At 41.3% G+C, this 26,846-nt stretch overlaps 1 protein-coding gene across 1 annotated transcript; it reads left to right on the plus strand.

Annotated features, from left to right (window-relative positions):
- The first annotated feature begins 1,011 nt into the window (after positions 1-1,011).
- LOC133467654 (transcriptional regulator ATRX-like) lies at positions 1,012-26,013 on the plus strand. The gene is made up of 35 exons (XM_061752747.1): positions 1,012-2,078; positions 2,626-2,723; positions 2,803-2,858; positions 3,665-3,693; positions 3,800-3,921; positions 4,121-4,237; positions 4,360-4,469; positions 4,826-4,893; positions 4,999-6,725; positions 7,184-7,244; positions 12,480-12,634; positions 12,766-12,945; positions 13,026-13,128; positions 14,587-14,677; positions 14,768-14,953; positions 15,060-15,192; positions 17,217-17,326; positions 17,582-17,725; positions 17,810-17,987; positions 18,060-18,197; positions 18,466-18,641; positions 18,715-18,832; positions 19,383-19,519; positions 19,598-19,644; positions 20,721-20,812; positions 20,890-21,007; positions 21,087-21,175; positions 21,459-21,564; positions 21,693-21,870; positions 23,644-23,835; positions 23,922-24,065; positions 24,148-24,219; positions 24,289-24,384; positions 25,339-25,458; positions 25,524-26,013. The coding sequence occupies exons 1-35, from the start codon at positions 2,071-2,073 to the stop codon at positions 25,620-25,622; spliced, it is 5,598 nt and encodes a 1,865-aa protein (XP_061608731.1). The 5' UTR covers positions 1,012-2,070; the 3' UTR covers positions 25,623-26,013.
- Positions 26,014-26,846: the final 833 nt, after the last annotated feature.

Below are 26,846 nucleotides of genomic sequence, written 5' to 3' on the forward strand. Positions count from 1 at the left end.
GAAAATGGGGGCCTCGCTCAATAAAGGTTGGGAAAGGCCTTTCTCTCCGTACGGAAACTCCACAAGGGGCCGCAAATTCCTCACAACAATGACTGCACGGTAGAAAAACATTTCACAACGACGTTTATTTGGTATTTTCACACAATGCCACTTTGTGGGTGCTGCCACACATCATGCGCATAATATAACTACAATTCGATTTAAGTACAGTAATGACGTATTTGTACTTTGTTACATTACAAGACTAACTAGGATGCTATTTGACTTCACTTGTAAGACAGAAAAGAAAACGATTCCATCCATTTTCTCTGCTGCTTGTCCCCACGCGGGTCGCGGGCCTGCTGGCGCCCATCCCAGCGATCTTCGTTAGCGCTCCATTTTCAAACAGTTGACTGGGACCAGTCATTTAAATTCCTATTCCATTTATTTCAATTGCAATAGAGTGAGGCTAAGCGGTACAGAAAAGGGATGGAGGGATATTAAGTGAGACAGATGAAACATCCATCCATCCATCCATCCCTTTTCTGTACCGCTTAGCCTCACTCGGGTCGCGGGCGTGCTGGAGCCTATAACAGCTATCTTCGGGCGAGAGGCGGGGTACACCCTCAACCGGTCGCCAGCCAAGCCAATCGCAGACAGATGAAGCAGCATAAGCCATATTTTCATTCACCGTTGCCGTTAACGAACATTCGGAATGATACATTTCGAATATGCTCATGCAATGTGTTGTTCGTTGCTAGAATTGAAGAAATGTAATGATGTGATCAAATACAGTAATAGTTTTAATAAATGATATACTGTTGTGATCTGCTACGAGTGGCATGGTGAGCTACTGGTTAGCTGGTCTGCCTCACAGTTCTGATGTTTTGGATTTGAATCTCGGCTCCGGCCTTCCTGTGTGGAGTTTTGCATATTTGGTTTTCTCCTCCAGGTACACTGGCTTCCACCTCTCGCATTCCACCCCGCCTCTCACCCAAAGTCAGCTGGGATAGGCTCCAGCTCACCCGTGACCCTAGTGAGGATAAGCAGTATCAAAAATTGATGGCTGGATGAAATATATGAAATATCATTGTAATTTAACAGCTCGTTGGTTGCTATAATTGAAGAGAGGAATCTTTTTTAATAACTCGTGTCATGCGATTGAGTTGATACTGTTGGGAAAATAGAATCTCATATGCGTTTCGCGAAGACAGGGGTGGGCAACGTATGGCATGTGGGCCACATACGGCCCATTCTGTTTTTTAAATCCGGCCCAATGAGCATTTACATGATCAATTATTCCTGTACTATTAATTGCGTTAATTTAGACGTTTTCCCCTTAGAGGAATGAGAGCCGCCCATTCAGTACTAGACCAAATTACTTCATAGGATGCAGTGATGACAAACGATGGAATAAATCTCCAAACAAAATGGGTTATGCATCATGTTGTGTGTTGACCTTCTGAGGTCACGCGCCGCTGCACTATGATTTGCTGTTGTATCCCGGTAGAACACGCCCTTCTGCTTCCAGACGGGAAAAGAAGTATGTGACTTAAGTGCGGCGGCGTTAATGTTTCCCAGTAACCCATCCTAAACCGCCTTAAGCCCCAACCCTAAAATGAACAAACTTCTATGTTTCCATATTCCATGTTAAGGCTTTGTTTGTGTTCGTGTTCATTTACATCTATATGTATAAATAAATGATATACATGGACTTAACTTTAATTAAAAAAAAACACAGCCATAAAGAAAACCATATTTTAGCACGTTCAGGGTCAAACCATCATACCATCAACGCGTAGTTATGCGAGTTATCGCAGCATGCACAGGAAGTCCGCTAACATGTTTTCCGGGTTTGGCCACGTGACATCGCATCACCAGTGCCGTGAGTTTTACTCCGAGCCAAGAGGGGGCGATAAAGTGTTAAAACAATTTGCATGGAAGCTCGTCATCTAAAACGAAAGAAAAAAGAATTCAGAGCTTTGTATTTGCTTTTATTGTTGTATGATGCTGCGCTCAAAATAAGAACATTGTCCGGTTTTTTTGTATGTTTGAAAGACAAGGACGTAGCAGAATTCAAATGTTGCTGCGATGTTGAGGTAAAAAGGCGAAGCCACTGCGTTCTACGCTTCTAGCAAAAATGGCGAATACTGTGGCTATCTTAGCCACATGCTAGGTTAGCTACAATGGCTAGCAGCCAGTTTCGAAGCTAAAAACGCTCAGGTTTCCGAATAATGACAATATAGGCACAGTTAGTGAGACGTTGAAAATATGCGTGAATAAGAAACATTTGTTCTTGACGTTGTTTCGCCATTAGAAATAACATTTGTCATATTGTCGTAGTTTGACTTGGTGTAAATTACTATAAAAGTGGTTAGACACAAACATGAACACCCAGCCAGGTTGGCTGGCTTTCTCCTAACGAACACCAGTCTGTATGTTTACCTACACGTTGGTGAAAAAATACACTGTGGAGAGTAGTGGTCTATCTGCTAGGGTATGGTTTAGATTACCATACTAAAACCCCTTGAATATTTGTCTCCATTAAAATTTTTTTTTTTTTTTTTTTTTTTTTACTACTAGATATTTAGATATTTACTATTTTAATAAATGGCTGGATAACACCCCTTTCTCCGTTGGCTGCAGTACTACGACAAGCAAACTGAATGTATTGGTCAACAAGCTGCACGAGTACTTGGCCCATTCCACTCATGAAGACAGCAATGCCTCAGCTGAGACTGATGGTAACATCAGACCATTCATCCTTTATCGTCGTTTAAGACTGGTTGAAATTTTGTTGACATGTTTGTCTTATATTTACAGATATAACAAACAGGAATGGCACAGTGGGAAATTCAGCTACCCCATCTGTGATGGAGGTAATGGAACATGGCAATAGTAACTCGCATTAAAGCAGGCATAATTTGACAGTTCCCAGGTGTCTTAATAAAACAAAATACACAAAGGGTAAAAAAAAAAAAAATCCTTTCATTAACACACAAAATCACCCATCTGCCTATACAATGCAGAGTACAGCTTCTGTTGCCATGACGACCCGTGGCAAAGCTAGGGCATCGGTTACTTAGTCTCAAACAGCCCAGAGTCTGAAGAGAATTGCGAACCCTTGCTGTATTCCCCTTTTCAATTAGTGTGCAGACCAGTACATGTGGTGCATGCAGCGGACATGTTACCGAGCACAAATATCAAAATGGCGGATCTTCACCCAGCCTAGCGGGTAAATCATGGCCAAAGAAACTCAGTGTGGGGGGTAGCAGTATGTAAATTCGCCACATTGTTGGATTACAATCTGACAAAATTCTCAATGGCTCGCTTACAGACACAGTTTTAAAACTAGACCGCTATCAAAAGATTGACTTGGTTGATTAACTTCTCACTTGATGGCTGTGCACACCCCGGAGACCCAACTATTTGTATACGAGCAATTAAAAAGTCAATTTTCAATAATATGTCCCCTTTAAACAAATCAAGCACTAGTGCTCAACATATTAATTGACAAACTGAGGGTATAGATTAGTAGATTAGCTTGATAGATGGAGTGAAATGAATGAGCATTGGTAATTGCTTAGAGTTGCATATAAATAATGGCAAGATGCATATCAACATGGAACAATTGTAACTGTGCGATCATACAGCAGCTTAAAAGTGTCACTTTGCTGCTTTGCAGGTACTTGTGGACACAAAATTCTCCAGAAGGTGAGTTTAGAAGAACTACACAGACAATGCTCAGCAGATGACAATAACAGAAGAGAAAATGGCCTTTCAATGTAAGATGATTAGCTCTTTTCCAATATGATTTCAGAAAACCATCTGTCGTTACAAAGCATTCAGGCTTGGACGAGTCTGCAGACTCAAACGACAGCGACAATGTAGAGTTCCCCTTCAGTGCAAACGGTCACCCAGATACCACTTGCCTTCCGAAAGGTGCATCTTACATTTGCCACATTACTTTGACACACCTCTCTGCACTTGTATTTAATTCACGAGTTTGTTTTCTGCGGTTGGTTCTTAGTTCTTCCTGTAAATTCAAACCGTCTATCCCTCCATGCTGAAGCAAATGTAAAGTTATGTGATCTATACGTACTATTACAATGTAATGACGAGATTGCTCTGCTTCGTCCAGGCACTGTCTTGGTCAGACCTGAACCTGTAGATAACGGCAGAGATGACTTCAGGGGTCCTGAATTTCGCAGCCGGAAAAGTAACGTGTTACGGAAAGAATTTTCAAGGAGACGTGGAGGTCAGTCAAGTTCTGGTGGAGAAAGTTGCAACAAATGTCACAACAATAGCACAAGCTATTTGTTCTCCCAACAAGATAAAAGACCAGATCTTTGTAGCATACTGTGGTGTGACCTTTTGCAGGAGGCGACCATTTGGAAATTGTCAGTTGCACTGCCTGTGGCCGCCAGGTTAACCACTTCCAGAGAGATTCCCTTATTCGCCATCCGGTTCTCAAAGTACTTATTTGCAAGGTGAGTCAGAAATACATTCTATTTTTTTTTCATATTCCTCTATATTTGACCTTGTCTGCCAGTATTACCGAGGTTATAAATAGTTCCAAATGTCGAGTGACTTCAGAATTTAATTCCTATTTATTGAAACTATGGCGGTTAAGCGAATTAACGCAAAGAAATAAGCAAGTGTATCATGCAGTAACTAGTAAGCCATTTGAGTGAGGCGTAGACCCTCGTGTGTTGAATGTGTTTTCCTCAAACAGTTACATGAATAGATTTGAAAGCTTTATGGAATTATAAGATCATTTCTCTTTTAGACCCCTAGTTCCTTCACGTCTAATATACTGTAAGTTGTCACTGTTTTGTTTTGACAGTCATGCTACAAATATTACTCAAGTGACGACATCAGCAAGGATGGCGATGGGATGGATGAGCAGTGCCGGTAAGATTAAAATGGGGGGGGGGGGGGGGGAATGTTATTTTTATGTGTTGCATTTAAAATTGACCTTCTGGTGTCTTCCTTTTCCCCCCCACCTCCCTTCTACAGTTGGTGTGCAGAAGGGGGCAACTTAATCTGCTGTGATTTCTGCAGTAATGCCTTTTGCAAGAAGTGCATTCTGAGAAATTTGGGGCGAAAGGAGCTTTCTGGTATCTTGGAGAGCAAGTGGTACTGCTATGTGTGTAACCCTGAGCCCCTTTTTGGCCTTGTGATGGCGTGTGACAGCATGCTGGAGAACATGGAGCATCTGTGGCAACAGCACCGTAAGAGGAATCGAGCTGAGCCGGGGAAATCTGAACTTTATGGCATGCTGCCTCTTCCTCAAATCGTTCCCTTCGCTAAATGGGATCACAGTGGCATGGATAGTAGTGTTGTGTTCAACTACAACACTTTAAATGTCTCAGAGGACATGACCGCAAAGGTCAAACATTTGGTGGACTCGGCAAACAATGTTAACACAAGCTTTATTCATTTTATTCATACCGCGACAAAGACTAAACAAGGTGTTCGAAGCCTCTATCTGAAGTCTTATTTGACAGTGGTGAAATCCATGCGAACGTCTCTTGCGGCACTCGAGGAAAGCCTTAAAGAAGAATTCAGCGACTTGGGCGTCTCCAGCTGTTGGGAGGAATTACTTGACAATAATTTTGTGCCCCAACCTGCTACAGAAGCAGATGCGGAGATCGCCCATGATGGAAGCTTGAATAAATTGTCAAAGGTGTCAGATGAATATGTGGAAGAGGAAGTCCTCACAGATGTGAGATGCACAAGTGAGGAGATTGACTCCCCTTCACACAATGTTAAAAAAAGTCAGCAGACGACTGACCCGCAGTCTCCTCAAAGTGGTGTCAACATGACCAAAAAGTTAGTGGTCAAACTCACACCAGTACCTGTGGAGGAGGAGCCCTGCTCAGATTCACAGCTTCTTCCAGATGACATGGAAGAAGAGCTCTTTAAGGCGAAAGATGTGTCCACAAATGAAGAGACAGCTGTTGCTGACAGTAAAATGAGCATAGACCACCCGAGCACATCAATCCACCTAGAAGAGGATCAAGGCAATCGGCGGTCTCCCCGTGTGAAGACAACACCGTTGCGTCGTCCCAGCGATGTCAATGGTAAACCGGCTCGTGCCACGGCAGACAGCGAGAGCGACTCGGACCCCGAGGTAGCGCCAAGCTCAGCAGTCGCCCAAACCACTGAAGAACAAGGTCTAAGCCAGACCAGAGATGACTCTGACTCAGATGAAATACCTGCAGCGCTTCTCGAGCGAGTAGCTATGACTCAAAGCACTGATGAGCACCAGAGTGACGATGATGATGGTGGCAGTCAAGCCTCTACCAAAGTGGCCAAGAAGCGTCTCTTCTGGCTCACAAAGAACACACCGATATCGCCGGAGAGGATTCGTCGCAAACGTAAGCTGCTGGACCGTTCACCCGAATCTGACTCCATAGCTAAGACTCGACGAGAAAGGGGGACGGATTCCTCTAGTGATGATCAAGACCCGCAGGATCAACTGCAGCGCCTGAAGACCCTGCGGTCTGTTGGCAAGTCTCATCTCGTCCAGAGTGAAACCGAAGGATGCGCTCGACAGAAGGGGGTAGCTGAGGCCAGGAAGCACAAGACTCAAGCTTGCCAAGAAGTTATAGAGACCACATCGTCGTCAAGCGAGGACGACCGTGAGGATGACACCGGGAGTGACGGCGATGATCATAAGATGAAAGCAATCACAGACGATGAGGCGTTACAGGGATCAGCGACTTTCCATCAATCATCTGGTGAGTCTGACAATGCTTGTGCCCTTTTTCACTACACACTCCCACGAATTAGTGGCAAAACCAGGTGGTATCTCTACTACATGGTTAGTAGAGGTTCTCAGCGTGCTGAGACGATGCGATACGGGTCAGGGAAACACTACTGACTTTTTTTTTTTTTTTTTTTTTTTTTTTGTCGAGCAGCTTCATTGAAAATTTGGAGGATGCACTGATAGAAAATGAGGAAAACACATTAACATTAGCGTATCCCTTTTGCTGTGCTTTATCTATGGATTCTGCAAAAAAATGTGGATGATGGATCCAACCTTTCCTCGTCCACAGCTTTTCTGCTCAATCGGGTCACGGGCCTTTCCCAGCTAATTTGGGCGAGAGGCAGGGTTTACACCCTGATCTAGTTGGCAGCCAAGCGCAGGGCACACATCGAAAAATAAGCATTCACACTCTTGTTTCTTATTACGCAGGCGATGAGGATCAAGCTGGGCCCACCTGGGCAACAGGAGATGACGACGACCCTGAAAATAGGTATGGTTCTAAAAGCCTGGAAGTAGAGTGTCTAAAACAGCCAAGGTTTGGGAGAAAGACTGCAAGTCCGAGAAGCAAACCCTGTGCTAAATCCACCAACTCCAATACCATCAAGAGTCAGTTGCGGTCTTTTCACACGCGGCCAAAACGTAGCTGCAGTAGAGCGCCGGCAATCAAATACACATTCTAGTAGAAAAGACAAAAGGGCTGTTTTATTTAGTGTACATACATAAAGATTTATTCAAATGTATATCTTTATCATATACATTGATTTCTCTGGGCATAGAGAAGTAAGAAGCTTGCGGTTCATTGTCTTAAAAGAGGAACTGTTTGTTGCCTTGCAGTCCAACCTTTATGACAGAGAGGTTTGTATGCTGTATTTTAGTATTTTAACCTAGTAACAAAGTCCAGCCTGCTGGTCTAGGTTGCTACATAGTCAACAAAGATGTGTGCAGCACTTTGAACTGATGCAACTGTGACATACTTTTACAGGTGAAGTATGAAGTTTAAATCTTGCCTGTTGGATTTTTACTCAGATTGATTTAGAAAAAATACAAATTTATTTTAAATTATTAGTTAAAAAACCTCAAGAAATTACAACATGCTACTTGCGGGCAAATTTTTGGGCAAGAATAAAACAGAAATGCTTCACCTTCAACTTCATTGTTATGATTTTCCATGCACTGAATCGTAAATCACATAGTTGTTCATGTTTAATTTTAGGTTAATCCAAATAAGATTTAAAAATATATGACTATATAACAATGCCTTTGAACGTTCTTATTTATCCACGTCATTTCATTCTCAAGGCATTGACTCTTAACGCAAGTGGACAGCTCTGGTGGTCTTTGAAGATGTTTTACTCTTTGTTCTTGTTCCTTCTGGAACTAGAAGCACCTTTAGAAACAACCAGCTGGGATAACCATGGGTTTTGTGGGCCTCCGTCAGATGCCTATGTGCTTTCTTGGGCTAGTGGAACATTTATCAGCTCTGTGTTGAACTGTTCTCGTAACAACCAGTTTGTGTTCCAGTGGGTGGTGTGAGTCCAAAAGTAATGGTGGTCAGTGTGGTTGGGTTTTCTGTAAACCCCAACATGGAGGCCCCAGTTGTCTCCAAATTTTGGGTCAAATGTGGGTCAAATGTGGGTCAAAGACATTAAGTTTGCACTTTTGGACTGCGATGTCCACATTGGAGATGAAATGGTCTTCCATTTTGGGGTTTACAGAAAACCTCCACACACCGACCGATACTTTCTTTTTGACTCATACCATCTGCAGGAACTCAAACTGGGTGTTATCAGAAGCCTACAATACAGACCTGATAATGTTGTCACCAGCACACAGGCCAAAAATACAGAGCACTTGAGGGAGGCACTCAAACCCTGTGGTTAGCCCAACTGGTTGTTTGTAAAAAGTATGTCTAGTTCCAGAAGGAACAAGGAAAAAAACAATTGTTCTGAGGCCACAATCATTTCTTTTGTCTTCTTCGACGTTGCGTCGCTATGTTTTATTTTTGTTGGATCACGATTGATCATTGGAGTTTTCTGTCTTTGATTAGATTCGAGATCAATGTTGAAACAGAATCTTTGTGGTGGTCTGTGTTGAGATTGTCAGAGCACAACACACACATTACGACCAAAACTGTTAAATGGCCGATCTTCTATCTTCACGTGTGGGGTCTGTAACAGATAAAAAAAGAATATTTTAAGATTTGAAAAATAGTTGTGTGTACCGGGCCTTAGGTGATAGACACACACGGGCTAGCGCTTTCTTACCTAGCCTATGTGCCGGAACTGATGAGGCCTCCTGGGATGAGAGGCGAAACGTCTTCTAAGACAACCAGAACAGTCCAATCGGATCGAATAATGCCCTGATTACTAGATAAAATAGAAATATAAAGCCCACAAGTCTGAACATCTTTACGTTGCTGTTCTTGCCCCTACTGATTTTCCTTTTGACAGGCTCAGTTTAAATGTGGCCATAAATATAACCTCTATTTTAACCAAGCTGCCTTTCCATTGGTTTGTGTCAAAGACCGGTGTTGAAACTTGGTATACGTGGCCAAAAGTCCACTACAATATGACTATCTACTATCTTTTTGGCTTTTGTGATGAACATAATCTTGTCATATAAATAACTGGAAAAAAAAAAAACAGTGAAAACAAGACTGATTCATGCTAATCTTTGTAGACACAAATCACATCTAGTTGTAAAAGATGTGATTTGTGGTGCATGCCGATTGACTGATTGTTAATTAGTTTTAACATTTAAGGCATTAACATCAAGCCTCTGGTATTTGCCACCGCAATGAACAATAAATTTTATTGTGACATAATACTTTAAAAACTGGTATTTATTCTCTTTTTTTAAGAGCCTTTTGTCACCCCACAAACAGCTTCACCGAAAAGGTCACAAGAAGTGCGGTAGAGCACTCTCAAAACAAGCATACACCTAAATGACCTTTGACTTCTGCTTCCTTGATCAACATGGATGGGATGGCTTTCGAAATCTGTTGGAATCCTGCTGTGTCATTGAGAAATGATCCGTGACAGTTGAAAGAGGAGGGATTGAAAGTATAGAAGACCTATAGAGCAAAGCTCTGTACTCATTGCACCTTTATCTTGGGTTAAATATCTTCTACAATTACAATAGCCTTGCTTACCATTTATTTGTATTTGTATTATTAATGCCTGGTTGAGAATTTAGCTTCATGTAAGGAATATCCCAATTTTAAGCTCAACTTGCCTTCCTATTTTAACCATGACTAGTTCTTGCTCTGGCACCTAGCACTTGAAATTTTGGAGATTAGTTTAGAGACTTCATGAGTGCTGTCAAGAAACTTTATTGTAAGCAATGTAGTGCCTTTCTGCTAGTGCCAAACAAACAGCAGTTGATGAGTTCTGCTTAAGCAACTTAGTTTGGTCTCATTCACGTCAAAGTAGTCCTTTTATCTGCTGAGGTTTGGAGATATCAGTTGACCACACCAGTTCATGCAGATATGAACAGTGTTGTATTACTGCCGTTCAAGGACCAGCCCTGAGGAACGGGGCAGGCTCACACAGTCGAAGTGGGAAAACGAAAATGCTTTCCCCTGTAGGCTGCCTATGTAAACAAACAAACAAAAAACCAAAGAGAAAACAAAACAGCTGGAACCAGTCAGTTGATGTGCCACTGAGCCAAACGAGCTGCTGTAATTCCGATCTGTGGGTTCGCTTTTGGAACATTGTATCCGGATCGCATACTATGCCAACAGTCACGTTATCACTTCTTTCTTCTTTTTTTTTTTCTCCAGTCTAGATTAGCATCTTTGTTTGTTTTACCCCACTTTCTATGCACAGATAAACATTACTGCTGACCATTTTCTAAAGCTTAACGCACAGCTTCTTTAAATGGAGGACGTTGACTGCCTTCCAATTCAGATACGCTGCAGAGAAAGCAGTCAGTTCTCTGAAGTTGAGACAATTTGTGTTTAGAATAAACCACGCAGGTCAGTACTTCCAAGTAATAACATCAATGTTATACATCTGAGAATCGAGAGTGGGCTGTGAAACAACAATTATAAGCATCCAAATTCCGATAATGTTCTTTTTTTAATGACACCCATGTTTGTTTCTCGTGTTTTTCTCTCCAGGTCGGATTTTCTGACAGCACAGCAGTGAATGCAGTGCTGTTAGGAAGGAATGTCTTAAATGTGGGATTTTGTAGCCCTCGACTCAGTTGTTTGTAGTTTGTGACAAAGTGACTTTTTTGATTCGTTAGCAAAATGGTCAGCAAGAATGTGAAGATCGCATTGTTTGTGCTTATTAAGGCCAAAACGTGTAATATACATCACTGGTGCTTGTTTTGGAATCCACCCACGAAGCACTCCCAATCCTTTTGCCGCTACAATGTAACCCGTCCCGGTCTTAACACTTTGGATTCAGTGCCAGTGAAGATGGTTATTCCCCTCCCTCTAGTGACTCATGTTGATGACCTACTTTCAGGTTAGGGGCATATACAAGCATCAGGATTTCTGGGAGATTTTACATGGGACGGACAATTGAGCTCAAGTCTGGAAGAATTCCCACACAACGTGCTTCATTCTGGGTTGACTTGTCTTAATACAGCGCTGGACGGATCGGTCAAAACAATGCATTGCATCTAAACGTCATAGTTTTTTCACCATTTTCAAACATGTCAATCATAAGCAAGATGATTTTGGAGACTTCAAAATTCTGCTCCATGTGCAGTATAGTATAGAGGTACGATGTGCATGATACAGAATTCTGCTCCATGTGCAGTGTAGTATAGAGATACGATGTGCATGACTTAACATGTACAGTCTTTATTTATATATGTGGTAGTTGTAAATGTTTTATATTGTACAGAGGACTTGGATCAACAAAATGGATTTATCCTCCCAATTAACCAATTAGTAGGTTGGACCTAGACCTCTTTTATTCTCCCTGAATCTTAATTCTTCATCTTAACAAGACATTCTGGACAGCTCTTAGTGTACAGAATGCGCACAAAGCAGAACCTCTGAGGTCTAAGTCAGTGACCTCTAATCTCGCAAATGTACTTCTGGATGAGTGGAAGAAAATATAATCTATAATACACACGCCACCATCTTGTAAAAAGCCTACCCAGAGCAATTGAAGCTGTATATCAACAAAGGGACGGGAGACCAATTCTATATTTTCTTTCTTTTTTTACTTCCTCTTGGTGTAATTGCCTTGTGTCTCAATACATTTGTCAATACAGTATAGTGTATTACGGGGTAATAGGTTAAAGAAAAATGCAGGGGGGGAATGATGTAATAAAAAGAGAAGAATGCCGCTCCTACAGGGGGGGTACACTAAGAATATGTCTTGTGTTTTGGTGGCATCTGTGCATACAACTTGCTTGCTCTAATAAATGTTTGCCCTTTAAAATGTCTGATCAGTGTTTTTCTGCTGTTTCCCATGCAAAGCTATGACACTTTTACTATGCGTCAGTGAGTTCACCTTTGCAGCTTTGCATTCTTGATCGGATGTTGTTTGGCTTTCACGGACTTACTAAAGCTATATGATCATAATGGAAGTTTGTCTTTGTCGCAGGCCCCTTACAACTAACCGGTCGTACTGACTTAACCTGATACAATTTTTGCCGTGCAATATTTATCTATCCAGCTGAAGCTGATGTGAAGCTGAAGCTGATGTGACTGATCATGAAATGAACTTGAGGTACCTTGTCCTTCTCTTCTACTTTTTAAAAGAATCGCTAAGAATATACTTTTGGCCCAAATCAATGCCAACTTCTCATCGCTTGATGAGTTGTCATCAGATGCGGAAACACAGGAGGATGAGTCTGCTTCTGAGGCTGAAATGGAATTTAAACAAGTCTGTGAAGAATGTGGACAAGAGGGAAATGGTGAGTGCGCCCTGTAAAATAGTCTTGTGCATCTCTTTCAAATAAGCACAAGTCACATGGGTTTGTTTAAAATGTCTTCTGAGAGTCCAAGCCTCCCCTTGGTCACACAGTCATTCAAATGTCTGCTGCAGGGGAAAACTTGTCCTCATCGTCTACTGACGCTGACACGGATGGCCCCAACTTGAAGCAGCACCACTTGCTGCGCCACAAACTCACCTTGGATGAGGGAGCAGGAAGTGACAAGGCAGCATCAGGGAATGAAGTAGGAAAGGCAGACAAGAAGAGGAGAGTCTCACCCAAGCAGCTTAGCAGTAAGGACACCTCGTACATGGAGCACTGCCTTTGTGTCTCGTCTTGGAATTTTCTTAACGTGACGCTGCTTTATGTCCAGCTGATGATGAGAGCGGAGATACTGATAATAGTTCGTCGGAGCTGGAAGGACTTGGAATGAGCGAGGAGCTGAGTGAATCAGAGGAAGAAGAGAAGCTAGAAAGGTACAAAAGGAAATCAACATTTAAAAAATCCACTTTGTTTTGAACACTACAAAAGAGTATTTGATCCAACAGGCGAACATATTGGACGATGCAAAGGTTTAGGGTTACCATTGAGGAGGAGGAGGAGTTTTTATTTATTTATTTCCAATGTTTGATGCTATAATGACCAGTTGGTCATAACTGATAAGATTATTAGTTTCTTGAGAATAAAAGCACACAAAAACAAGGACATTTCCAAGATTTTTAAATGCCATGTATTTAGTGAGAATTCTAACTCCACACTTTTCGTCTAATCTTACCAAGAAGACACAAAGTTAGCTATTCTCAAAAAGTACAAACACAGTTAAAATTGGAGAGAAAAAAACAGTGCTGAAGCTTGCCTCTCTAAAACATTCGGCATCGTATTGTATTGCTAATTCAAAATGACTGCTGGGGAACAGCAACAAGTCAGTGATGGCTCACAGCTGGGATGGGTGGCCACATTGTAGTTATGGTTCCCCTCAGAGGGCAGTAATGACTGAAAGAAATAATCACTTCAATATATTATTACTTATACTGTACATTTGATTACAATATCAGAGGTGTGTCACAAAAGATATTTCAAATCCAAATTACAAGGTCCAAGTTTTTCCCCCTTAGGAGTAATCCTCTGGCCTGTAGTCTAATGCATTTTCCAGGTTCTCTTTGCCATGCCTTCATGCGCTCCTAGAAGGATCCTCTACAGCTCCGTTATCATGGCCATTGATGTAGTCCATGTGTTCCCACGATAACCCCCTTGAGGTCGGGTGAGTTGGGAGGTTTGTCCAACATGACAGGAACCGTCTGATGCTCAGGTGTGTTCGTTGTCACGGTGAGCAGCCACAAGTTGTCCTTCCATAGATTTTGCCTCTTCTCCTGCTCTGAACAACTCTACGTAATCTCATTGACGTGCCGGTTGATGATCTGTGCCACAATGAAGGGGATCACTCGTAGTTAGGCTTTAAAGTGAATCTTTTCTGACTGGAACTTTTTTGACACACCTCATATTGTTTTACACAACAATTGAATGTGACATTGAATGTCATGGAAAACAGCTTGGAATACCTGTTCAAAATTTATGCCAAAATGAAAAGAAGAAATCAATTTATAAACAAACATGAAGTAGAGACCCTAGCTTTAGTGTACCACACGAAATGATGAGCCAGGCCGGATCTGGCCCCAGGGCCTTGAATTTGACACCTGTGGCCTATAGTATTCTCTGGCTTCCTCCCACATTCCAAAATCACACACATTAGCTGAAATGAACTCGCTAAATTCTCTATAGGTGTGAATGTGAGTTTAAATGGCTGTTTGTCTATGTGCCCTGTGATTGGCTGGCAACCAGTCCAGCGTGAACCCCACCAAAGACTATTGTGCTATAATAGAAATGGAAATGAAAGAAACTGCATGTGGGTATCCTGTGTCGTTTTCTTGTTCTAGTCCACCCCTTAAAGTCAAGGAAGAGCCCCCTCCGCCTGTAAACCAGACCCCGGTGACCTGCATTTTGTTGTCTGACACCAGCAGCGAGGAGGTGACCGTAGCCATGACCAATCACCATTCATTACCGGCAAGGAGAGGTTTGATGTTTGACTTTTAACATTACTCACTTGGATTGGAGCAGAGCGAGCAAGAGAATGCAGAGGGGGAGCATAGTAGCAGTCAGGGCACACCCAAAGGACGCAAGAAGATCCGCAAAATTATCCAAGACGACAATCTCCGGTCCGAGACTCAAGAGGCGCTGCGAGAGGAGGAGGAGCGATGCAAACGACTGGCAAGTCGGGAGCAGCTGATGGAGGACCGGCGAGAGGTACTGCGCACACGCGCGCACACACACTCACACGCCCACCCACCAATAAATGCTCTGGTGGGTCATTTGTTTTCGTCAAGATTGACTGTCCAGCGTTGCTTTCCAGACAATTGTCGTAGATCAGTCTCAAGAGTCTGTCACCACCAAGCTGATTCTGGATCAGGATGAGCAGACCAGGACACCTCTAGTCCAGGTGCACAGGAATTTAGTGACCGAACTGAAGCCTCATCAAGTAGATGGTCAGTGCGCACATTTCAATTGTTGTTCTTCATACGTTATTTGACTCGCACTATATCTGTGGAAACGTTTAACGCCGAGTACCACTTCAAACCATGCTCCCAAAGTACCACTATCATGACCAACATCAAAACACAGTAGCGTAGTAGGCCAAAGTTTTCATCAAAAACAAGGCAGAGGTTTTATTCCTAAAAAGTCCAGTTCATATTGTTGTAAGCAACTGTAACATTATGCACAGGTTGAACAATGGCACAGCTCTTAGAGTAAAATAAAAACACTAGTGAGGATAAGCGGTTCAGAAAATGCATGGATGGTGTTATATATACTGTACTGTACACAACACACGTCATCGCAAGGCAACCAACGCCCTCTTGTGGCATGTGTGTCATGTAGTCCACAGTTATGCAAATACAAATCTTAAAAGGGCCACAGATATTTTTTTTAATTAGTCAAAGGTCTATTTATAGAGGTCGGTCAGGCCACATGATTATGCTGCAATATTTAAAACAAACTGTCCTCTTTAGTCAACATTATAATAATATGAACTAAAATAAACTGTCATTTCTATTTTGAGATTAATTTTGTTGAATAAAAACAAACATGACCCCTGTCACATCATGTCATAAATCCAAAAGAAATATATCAGGAGTGGGTTAAGAACACTTTTATAATATAAATACGAAGAACCTCCTATTATTCAGGGGTTTCACCCTTGGAGTGTGTGCCAGTGTGTGTGTGTGTGTGTGTGCATGCATGCATGTGTGTGTGCGTGCGTGCTTACACCGTTAACAAAGCACTTCATATATTATACTCTTATTCTGACAGACAAAGCGCACCACTTCCAGTCGCGATTGTAACTGAAGCGATCAATACACGGGAACTCTTAAGTTAACATCACGTAAAATACTCTACAAGCACATTGTGGTGCAACAGGTAAAGGCTAATGCTAACAAGGCATTTACAGTATAATTATATACAGTTCCGTAATTTCTCATGTATAATGCGCACCCATGTATAATACGCAACCCCAAAGTTGACCTCAAAATTCTGGAAACCCCTTCTACCTATGAAAAATGGATTTTTACAATGCATGATTTTGCTTCTACCCATATGGTCAAAACATGAAGTATTGTCTGTATTTTGTTAGTTTTTTCAAATAATTATTCTGAAATTAAGCACTGTATTTGAACACGTAATTCTTTTTTTTTTTATTTACTTGCGCTTATTTTGAAATTCACAGCCCTACATTTATTTAGTAAATGAGAAAACACACAGTTGTGCTCATATTTGTGTTTACCCGGGCAGAATTTGTAAGATGGGTACAGTTCTTCAAAGAAAACAGGAAGGACCAGGGAAACACCTTTAGTTTTATTTTAATAGGATTCAATCAAAAAATAAATAAATTAAAGAGCATTATCATAAAAAAAAGCATTATCATCAAACAAAACATAACCATAAATAAATTAATGATGGTTGTTGTTCAGTCATCAGTCGTATTAAAAAAAACCAAAAACAAAACTTTATTTCACAAATTCTGCCAGGGTATGTAAACTCATGAGCACAACTATACCCATGTATAATACGCACCACTGATTTTTTTTTTTTACATTTATTTGTGGGGGCGGGAAATGCGCATTATACACGAGAAATTACGGTACTGTAATTGTGTATACCCGCTACATATTGTCATGGACACACAGCCGAATTAAACTTATTACCCAGTGCATGCCAACACCACTGGAGTCCCACGTGCTGCTACTCCAGTCTTCAGACCCTGTGACATCACTGAACATATTTTCCTTTACAATAAATGACTTTGGGGCCTTTTCTACAGGCAGTCTGTGTATTATTTGCTTCCAGACAAGACTCTGTACATTTGCTGACCCAACCAAAACACAGTGAAGGAACCACAAAATACTGTGGGCCTATAATTAATTATGATTAGATAACCAGATGACTCAGTAACTATTACTAGTGTGATGTTTTCTAAGTGCGTTCTCTTGTTTCTCTCTGTGCTCATCAACAGGAGTCCAGTTTATTTGGGACAACTGCTGTGAGTCAGTGAAGAAGGCCAACTCCTCTCTGGGATCAGGCTGCATCCTGGCCCATTGTATGGGCCTGGGAAAGACTCTACAGGTATACGTGCATTGATTAACATGTAGCGCCACTAAAGTAAAGTGCAGTACCAATTGATGATTGATAGATAGCGAGACTCAGTAGATAGGAAGGGAAATTGAATATCATGTTTTGTCAGTTTAAAACTGAAAGAATCTGACAGTCTGAGATTAAATGTTGGTGAGATTCTGGCTAGTAAATTTCAAGAGACATTCTAGTTCCAACATGGTTTCATATGTTGTATGTTCCTTCTTTTCTCCTCCTACCTCTTTTTAGGTGGTTGCCTTCCTGCACACGGTGTTGCAGTCGAAAATCCTACATTTTAAAACGGCCTTAGTTGTGTGTCCTCTCAACACTGTTCTCAACTGGGTTAGTGAGTTCAACAAATGGCAAAAACAGTTGGGGCAAGATAGACTGAAGGTATGAGATTGGACACGTTTAAACCGACTAAAGAGTACATGCATCCTCATATGGCTAATGGTCAGAAATACTAATATATCACAGGTTACTGAGCTGGCCACCAGAAAGAATTTTGCTGACCGATTCCGAGCTCTGCAGACCTGGCACAGTACTGGAGGTGTGATGATTATGGGCTACGAAATGTTCAGAAACCTCTCACTATCCCCGAAACTGGATGGTAGCGAATTAAAGAAGCAGTTTAATTCTTTACTGGTGGATCCAGGTACTATACTTTGCGTCTTTCAGGATACTTGGACATTTTTTGAGGGTGTTTTGGCAACTTGGTCATCTTCAGGTCCAGACTTTGTGATCTGTGATGAAGGGCACATTCTGCGCAACGAGAACTCCAACATTTCCAAAGCCATGGGTGCCGTGAAGACGCGGCGGAGAGTGGTGCTAACTGGCACGCCGTTGCAAAACAACCTCGTCGAGTGTAAGTTTGCACCACTACGCTAATACAACCGACGTCTTCGTTTTACCTGACTCACTCAGTTCTTTTTATGGTTAACACTGTATATTTTCTAATAGGCCAGGGCAATTAATCAAACAATTTTCTTTTGGAAAAAAGTCAGAAATCAGATTTTTGTTTGTGTGTGGGGGGGGGGGGGCGGGTGGAAATCTGTGATTTTCTTTTAAGGGCACATTCCCCAGCCCTACTTTGTAGAGTGAAAACTGACATCCATTTCATATTGCCCCTACAGACCACTGCATGGTCAACTTCATCAAGAGGAATCTTCTGGGCTCGCTGGGGGAATTCCGAAACCGCTTCGTCAACCCCATACAGAATGGCCAGTGCGCTGACTCCACACCCAAAGATGTCCGAATCATGAAGAGGCGCGCACACGTCCTCCATGCAATGCTGTCCGGATGTGTGCAAGTAAGAATGAGTTTTTATTCATCATCATTTTTACTGTTGCCCCAGTAACCACTAAACCACTTTTTTTCTTTAGAGGAGAGATTACTCTGAGCTGACTGAGTTTCTACCTACCAAGTACGAGTATGTGGTGGCAGTTCGAGTGTCACCTCTTCAGTATAAGTTGTACACTCACTACCTCCAGCACGTCAGTGGTGAGTAGACATGGGCGGTCAGAAAAATTATTGATTGGTGGTTGTTATTCACACTTCTAAAATAAATACTTTTCTGCTATAATAGAATACTTATTCCAAGAAGTTAAATCATCTTATCACAATTAAACAAATAAACACGAACTGACGTATATAGTAGTTGTTCATTTCTCATGCAGGCACCACAGTGAGGTTGTGGTTAGTCTGTCTGTATCACATTCGAGAAACCCGGGTTCGTATCTTGGCTCATGTCCTCTTCTCCCTGTACTTGCGTGGGTTTTCTGAGGGTACTCTGACTTCCTGCCATGTTCCAAGAGGCTATGAATGCTATGTGATCAGCAAAATTTAATTAAATTTGATTTGTGATTTGTCAACGGGGTGTGCCGCCCTGTGTGGTTGCACACTTCGCGTTACGACGTTTTCATAGCTACAGTGGTAGAACTGTACTCCTATATATATATTTTTATAGAAATGAAACACTTCCCCCAAATCCCACATTGCTATTGTTTAGTTCAAATTGAGCATGTTAATTTGAGGCACGTTTTCTCCTCAGGCTTGGGCAGTGTTATTGGCACTGCAAAAATGAAGATCGGAGCAAACCTGTTCAAGGATTTTCAAGCCCTGAGCCGGGTTTGGACTCATCCTTGGTGCCTTCAACTCAGCTATAAGGCCAAAGAAAAAACGCTCAAAGTAAAACAACAAGACTCACAAAGATGTCACAATTTTTGATGAAATGTTGTTTAAGCCTTAACTGTTTTTTAATGATAGGCACGTTTGGTAAAGAAGAATCATGCCGGCGCTCCGGTCATGGAAAGGTAATACCAAATGAATTTACCATCAAACGCTGCTACATTATATGTATTATATATACAGTGAACCCCTGCATATTCCTGGTTTGCAATTCGCCGACTCACCAATTTTTGTTTTGTTTTGTTTTTTGTCTTTTGGGGACTTATCCTCAGCTATTTGCTGAAAAACTCACCTATACTGTATTTGTGCACCATCTGCTGGTATCTTGGTGTCCAGGAAGTATGTTGAAATGAATTGAGGAGTTTCATTTTGACATAAGTAGGGGTTTGCTGTCATCTTGTGGCGTCTATAGACAGTCCTCTATATGCGGAACGTCACATGACCAAATCTGAAAAACAGGTACACAGGCTTCCTGTGTATGTCGCGATAACTAGCATAACGACGGGTTGATAACACGATGTTTTGAAGTCGAGCTTTTTTTATGGCTAGTGTCTTCAGACAAATGTTAAGTACATGTCATTTATTCATACGAATGTACCGGTAATATGTTATATGTAAACACGAATGTAGCCAAAACATGGGATAATGTCATCTTCGGTAGTTCTTGAAGACATCTTGTGTAAAACAAAACACGTTAAAGATGTTTAAAGTTCCTAAGGGTGCTTGGTCCTGGTCTCCTTCGCCATTCACCTGAGTCGGAAAGAAGTGTTTCCACCTGTTTTTGCTGAATGCGGAAGTTGTTTGCGCATATTCCCTACTACAAACCTTTGTAAGCAATTACTTTTGGATTTGCGCTATCTGTGGCAAGGCTCAGTCCCTATCCCCTATGAAAAATTCTCAGCTTTAGACTTATTACATGAGGATAAAATCCCTGAATGTTTAAGGATAGTTTGAAAGGATAAGAAACCCCGACGACAAGGTGGACTGGGGTGAGATCACTTACAACAAACCCCTATCTATCGCGAGGGTGACATTGTTTTCTCATTTTAGCCCCTCATGTTTTAAACTTATTAAAACACACTTTTAAAACACATTTAATGAGATAAACATATTTGTAGGTGGACCATGACATTGCAGTGGAACACTATACAGAACCTTTTGACTTTGGTAGACTCTTTTAATGTTTTCTCTGTCACTGTAGCCCTTTTGCGTCCCGTGGTGGACCAAGCAACAGCACCGCCAATGATCCGATCCCCGTCGCCGCAGCAAATGTTGCCGATACCGCATCAAAAGGTACTGAGATTCACTTAGTGTCGGAGTGGTAACAACAGCGGATTGAAAACACTCATGTCTATTGGTACACCGTTCAGACCCGTGCTGGTTCAAAGATATGCTGTCTCAACGCGACGCCAAAAACTTGGAGCACTCGGGCAAGTTGGTGCTCTTACTTGACATCCTGAGGATGGCTGAAGCGTTGAATGACAAAGTGTACGTGTCCTTTCTTGGCCCTCAATCTCATCACTTTTCCTCCGTACAAAGCAAGTCCATTTTTCTTTTCTTTTCTCAGACTTGTGTTCAGTCAGTCCCTCATCTCCTTGGACCTGATTGAGAATTTCCTGGCCGCTTCTACCCAGAGAAGAAAGGACTCTTCCGAAGGTATTGTTGTGTTAGAGACAAAGCAAGTGGGCCTGGGGATGCCACCTAGGGGCCTTCGAAGGGGCCGCCATTGAGGCCAGCACGCCGCTGGCTACTGTCCCGTTGCTATTAACACAGAACGTTGTGGTTGTTTTGGGGTGTGTGGAACTGATCAAGTGAATTTTTTATCCATTTCAACGGGTAAAATGGATTTGATATAAAAGTATATAGAGTTAAAAATTCAACTCGTAAGTCTAGGTCCCACTGTACATTTACCGTAAATAAGACTTCTGTTTTCACATAGGGGGAAGATGGATTAAAAACATGGATTACTATCGTCTGGATGGCTCCACCACGGCTGCATTACGGGCGAAAAGGGCAGATTGTTTCAATAATCCCGCTAACACACGGTACAGCTGATTCATTTAAAAAAAAAAAAAAAATATTATTTTTTTTTTTATTTACGTTCACTATATCAAGAAACGACGTGGTGACATCTAACATAAGACAAATTTGATATCATCTTCTCTCCCCTTAGCGGTCGGTTGTTTCTCATTTCAACAAGGGCCGGCTCGCTGGGCATCAACCTGGTGTCTGCCAACCGGGTGATCATCTTTGACGCCTCGTGGAATCCGTCCTACGACATCCAGAGCATCTACAGAGTCTACCGCTTTGGCCAGGTCAAGCAAGTGTTCGTGTATCGCTTCTTGGCGCAGGTAAACTTCACCGGTCACCTGCCATGAAGTGTTCAAGTTCAACAATAACTACATTTCACAAAGAAGTACATAAAATAACAAAAATAATGATGAACACAAAAGTATCTCTAAATTACCACCTTGAGCACCAGTAATATGCTTAACAGATATAATTAGTACATTTTCTTCAAAAAAGAGGCTTCAAGCTGTTTATTGCCATTCTCATCTGAAGGTTACTGCCAAACTAAGAGAATTCAAAGCTTCATAAAACTAAGGATGTATTAAATAACAAGTCATTATACACAATTTTTCCGCCATGTATGATTTTCTGTTTAAGTATGCAGCAACACACCTAAAACCAACACTTACCCAATCTTTATGCTCCCAAAAAAGCCATCAGAATTATTAGTTCAGGCTCCTAATAGAACCCTCCAATCCACTATTTATTAACTTAACTACACTCAAATTTGATGACTTAGTCAAATTCAAAACAGCACAGGAAATGTATAAAATACACAACAATTGGCCTTGCGCCACGGTGCTCAGACGCTGTGTGAAAGGAGAGAGTTGTTACAGTCTGAGGGGAACGGTTGTGTTCAAAAAAAATCTAAAACCAGAACAAATATAAAAGAGAGATGTTGTTGATGTGGGTTAGATGGGTTAACTTGTGGAATGACTATGATAATGAACTGAAAATGTACACACACTGGCAATCTTTGTGCGACCCCTCTGTTAGTAAAGCAAAGCACATTTATTTATATAGCACATTTCATACACAAGGTAACTCAATGGGGTTTAAATAAAAGCATTTAAAAAAAGAAAAAAAACAGCTTATATACATTTAAAATGTAAAAAGCTTGAGAAAAAAAGAAGAGTTTTGAACCTGGACTTAAAAACAGTCACACTTGGGGCTGACGTCCCTTCTGTTGGCAATTTATTCCATTTGTGTGCAGCATAACAGCTAAATGCTGCTTCAGCATGTTTGCTTTGGACTCTGTGCTCCACTCTTTGACCCGATTCTGTCCATCTCAGAGCCCTACTGGCTTTATATTCCATTTGTATTTCTTTCATATATTCAGGACCTAAACCATTGAGTGATTTATAGGCCAGTAGCAGAAATTCAAAATCTATTCCAAAGCCGAGTTTAGAATTGGAGCAATATGTTCTGACCTCTTTGTTCTGGTTAGAACCAGAGCTGCAGCATTCAGCTGCAGCTGTTTAATGCTCGTTTGGGGGAATCCAGTCAGAAGACCATTACAATAGTCAAGCCTACTTGTGATGAACGCATGGTCTGCTTGGCACATGCAAGCCTTCACTCTGGATATGTTCTTCAGATGCTAGAAGGTTGTTTTAGTAATTGATTTGATATGACTGTTGAAAGTCAGGTTGGAATCTATTAGTACACCAAGGTTTCGGACTTGGTCATTGTTTTTTAAAGAGAGTTAATGTTAATGAAACAAAAACCCACAGTGGTCACAGAAATAACTTGAATGTGACAAAATTAATCATAAATAAAAATGTAAAGAAAATTAACCAATCAAAATCTGACATTGCTGTTGAATTGTGGTTCAACAGAATTATTTTAAAAAACAAGCTTGTGAAACAGGCCTTAACAAACAATTTTGTCCACGTTTGTAGCTCCTTATTTTGTGACGGTAGACTGTTTGTGCTGAATAATTGACTTATTGTTTACAGTTGTTCATGTAACATGGGTTCATGATTGTGTAAATGCTAGATGCATTCTTTATGAAATAGCTGTAATCTGTCTTTGATCGTGTTTATGCTGACGTGTAGGGCACAATGGAGGAGAAGATCTACGACCGCCAGGTGACGAAGCAGTCTTTGTCTTACCGAGTTGTGGATCAGCAGCAGATCGAGAGACACTTCACCCTTTCCGAGCTCACTGAACTTTACACGTTTGAGCCAGACTTGTTGGACGAGCCTCATTCCAAGAAAAACAAGCGGAAGACCTCTGACTTGCCAAAGGTAACAATTTTAACGTTTTTTTTTTTTTTTTTTTGTTTGTTTGCTTTGTTGACTCTGTAATAACTGTAATCCACATTTGTTGTTAGGATCAGGTTCTGGCAATGCTTCTGGAGAAGTGCAAAGACCACATAGTCAGTTACCATGAGCATGCGTCTCTGCTGGACCATAAACAAGAGGAGGAGCTCACTGAAGCAGAACGCAAAGATGCCTGGGCCGAGTATCAGGCTGAGGTAATGAGCCGTACACTGAGCCGGCAGCAGCTTCGCGTACGTATACGCTTTCCATTATAATATAAATGTTTCTTTGTATTAGTCCCACCCAGCCAGCGCCCCAGTGAAAATTAAGCCGGAAACCTTGAATTTGAGGACCAATGAAGAGCTAGTGGTAAATATGCCGCATTTTACGGCCTGTGCCCCCTTTGCATTGGCCTGAACACAACAAATATGTTTGCAGGACTTGCTGAACAAGAGCAGAGCAAAATTAGCGGCCTCCTTCCAGGCCGTGCAGGCCATGTCTTCTCACCCTGTTGAGGAATACCTGCTACATGTGGTGAGTCACTGCAGTTGTATTCAATAATGAAAAGAACTTGAAAATTACTCCATCGCAATCTTAATTCCACTTCGTACTAAGAAATGTCTGCAATGAGGATCTTTCAGCAGTCTATACTTGTTACTGCTTAAAAAATGTCTTTCTGCCGTTTATCAAATTCATTGCCGGACCGCGCATTTGGTGCCGGGGCCTTCAGTTAGGACGTACCCAACTTATTCCCCATCTTAACTCTTTAACTACCCCCTCGGCCAATCAGTAGAGCACATTAAGAAAGCAAATGTAATAGATGCCAGCTTAACTATTTGGTATGCATAAGCATTTTAACATGTTTAAATGTAGAACTCAAATAAAGTTGTTCTGTTGCACCCTAGACAGATGAGCTGTTGATGGGCCACTATGTTCAATCGGAACAGCAGTTTTACAGACATGAGACATGCACACATCAATGTAAACATCACGTGATTTATCAAGATGATTGTTTTTACAATTTTATTAAGGCAGCAGCTTGATTTATGGGAAAAAAAAAAAAAAAAAAAGTTACAAGTAGTTCAACAACAATACGAACCCTGGTTGGAAGCCGCCATTTTTACAAGTGCGTAAATGACGACGACACTGCCTGCGCCTTTACATCAAGAGGGAGCACGCGCAGATAGGACGCAGCCTGACTATTCCGATCGAATCGTATACATGACTTTGGATCAGTTTTGAGAAAAGGAATATTCCACCCCTGTGAAACCGGATGAAAGTCCCTTCGGATTCGGCCAGTTTATTCCAATTGAGGTGTCAATATGGAGCATTTCTATTTGGTTTGGGCTTCTAACCCGATTGTAATCGGAACAAAAGGCTCCATGTAAACCAGGCTAGTTGAGAAGGCCTGCAACTCATATTAATGCATGAGCTTTACAAGTTTCATGATGAATATTTCTGTATTTCCTTCTGTTTCACTGGCGCCAGAATCCACAACTGCCCATGGATCAGATCAGGTTGAAGGCCATTCAGTGGAAACAATTTGACACTAAGGAGCTGGAGCGGAGAAAGGCCTTATATACAGAAGTTCTTGAAGAGCAGCGAACAGTAAGTTAAAATGCTATTATCTGATGATATATAAGCAATTAATGCCCGCCATGGTTGTATTCCAGCTAACACTGCACATCCAGAGCATTTTGAGTGAGCGACGCAATCAAGAGATGCAGGGGGCGGCATCTGCTGAAAATCAGCAAATAGCAACAAATAAGTGAAGGAGGCAGAAAAAGAGAAGCATTTGGTATTGATGAAAAACATGCCTACAGTCTCAGTTGTCCAGCTATGTGCCATCTTTTCATTGTTTAAATCATTTCAACTTTTGCATAACCATGTTTTCTACAATAAGCACTTTAATATTTCATCCATGTGATGATTTCCACAAAGAATGCTATATGCCTTAATAACTGAAGTGCTCATCTTTTTCTCCCCTAGACTGATAGTAATTCGTATAGTATTATACTAAGTAATAGAATCAGTATCAGTTTTTGTGTTTCTCAGTGGCATAAGACACTTTAACGCTTCAGTGAGCAGGACAGGGACATAACTTTAATACTATTTAAGACTTGTTTCTCTGTTTATTAAAATATTTCTTATTTTTGCCTTTTAGCTTTTTTGTACATTCTTGCACTGTTCTTGTCATTGACACATGCGAGGAAGTTTACTTCCGTCAAGGATCAATAAAGTAACAAAAAAATAAATACATCACGCAGAAGTAAATACTTGACCCTGAGAATATTCCATGCAATCCAAGAAACAAAGAAATAGGCACATACCAAACCGCGAAAGCCTCAGTCTTCAGATGCACGATACTTTCCGTGTAAGGGTGTATACTTTGACAAAATGGACTTTTTTCAACCTCCACGTATGAAAATATGACATAGACACGATGTCAATTGAGAGCTTATGTTTACCGCCGTTGAGGCCTTCATTGACTGACTGAGATCTTGGGGACTTTTTGTTGTTGTGCCAACTTATCAATACATGTACTGCATATAACTGACAGTAAGAAATCATTTTTGCTTCTGTGGTAAGTACATTTCAGAGTGTATATGTTTTTACTTTAAGTTAAAGCAGTTGATCAGTACTTCTACTTTGTTTCTGCTTTATTTGTGGAGGATAGGAACCGAGCCCTGCCAAGAAGAGTGAAAATTTGTAACCCCCAAAATGTTGATAATTGCCAATAGATGCCGCAAGATGGCAGCAAAGCACTGCTTTTGTGTAAATTAAACTCTTCATTTCACTTCAACAAAGTTCCTTGGCACCAAGATGCCACAATTTGGAGACAAAGCGCTACTTTTATCAGAATGTAACTTTTCAAATCACTTCAACATAGTTCCTTCGCACTAAAATGTAAAATACAATTTATTGGCAATACTTTTGCTTTGGCCTGAGCACATAAACAGGAAATAAGTGAATTTGCAGATGCCAAACTGCGAATA

The sequence above is a fragment of the Phyllopteryx taeniolatus genome, chromosome 17 (assembly GCF_024500385.1).
Source record: "Phyllopteryx taeniolatus isolate TA_2022b chromosome 17, UOR_Ptae_1.2, whole genome shotgun sequence".
Classification (NCBI taxonomy): domain Eukaryota; kingdom Metazoa; phylum Chordata; class Actinopteri; order Syngnathiformes; family Syngnathidae; genus Phyllopteryx; species Phyllopteryx taeniolatus.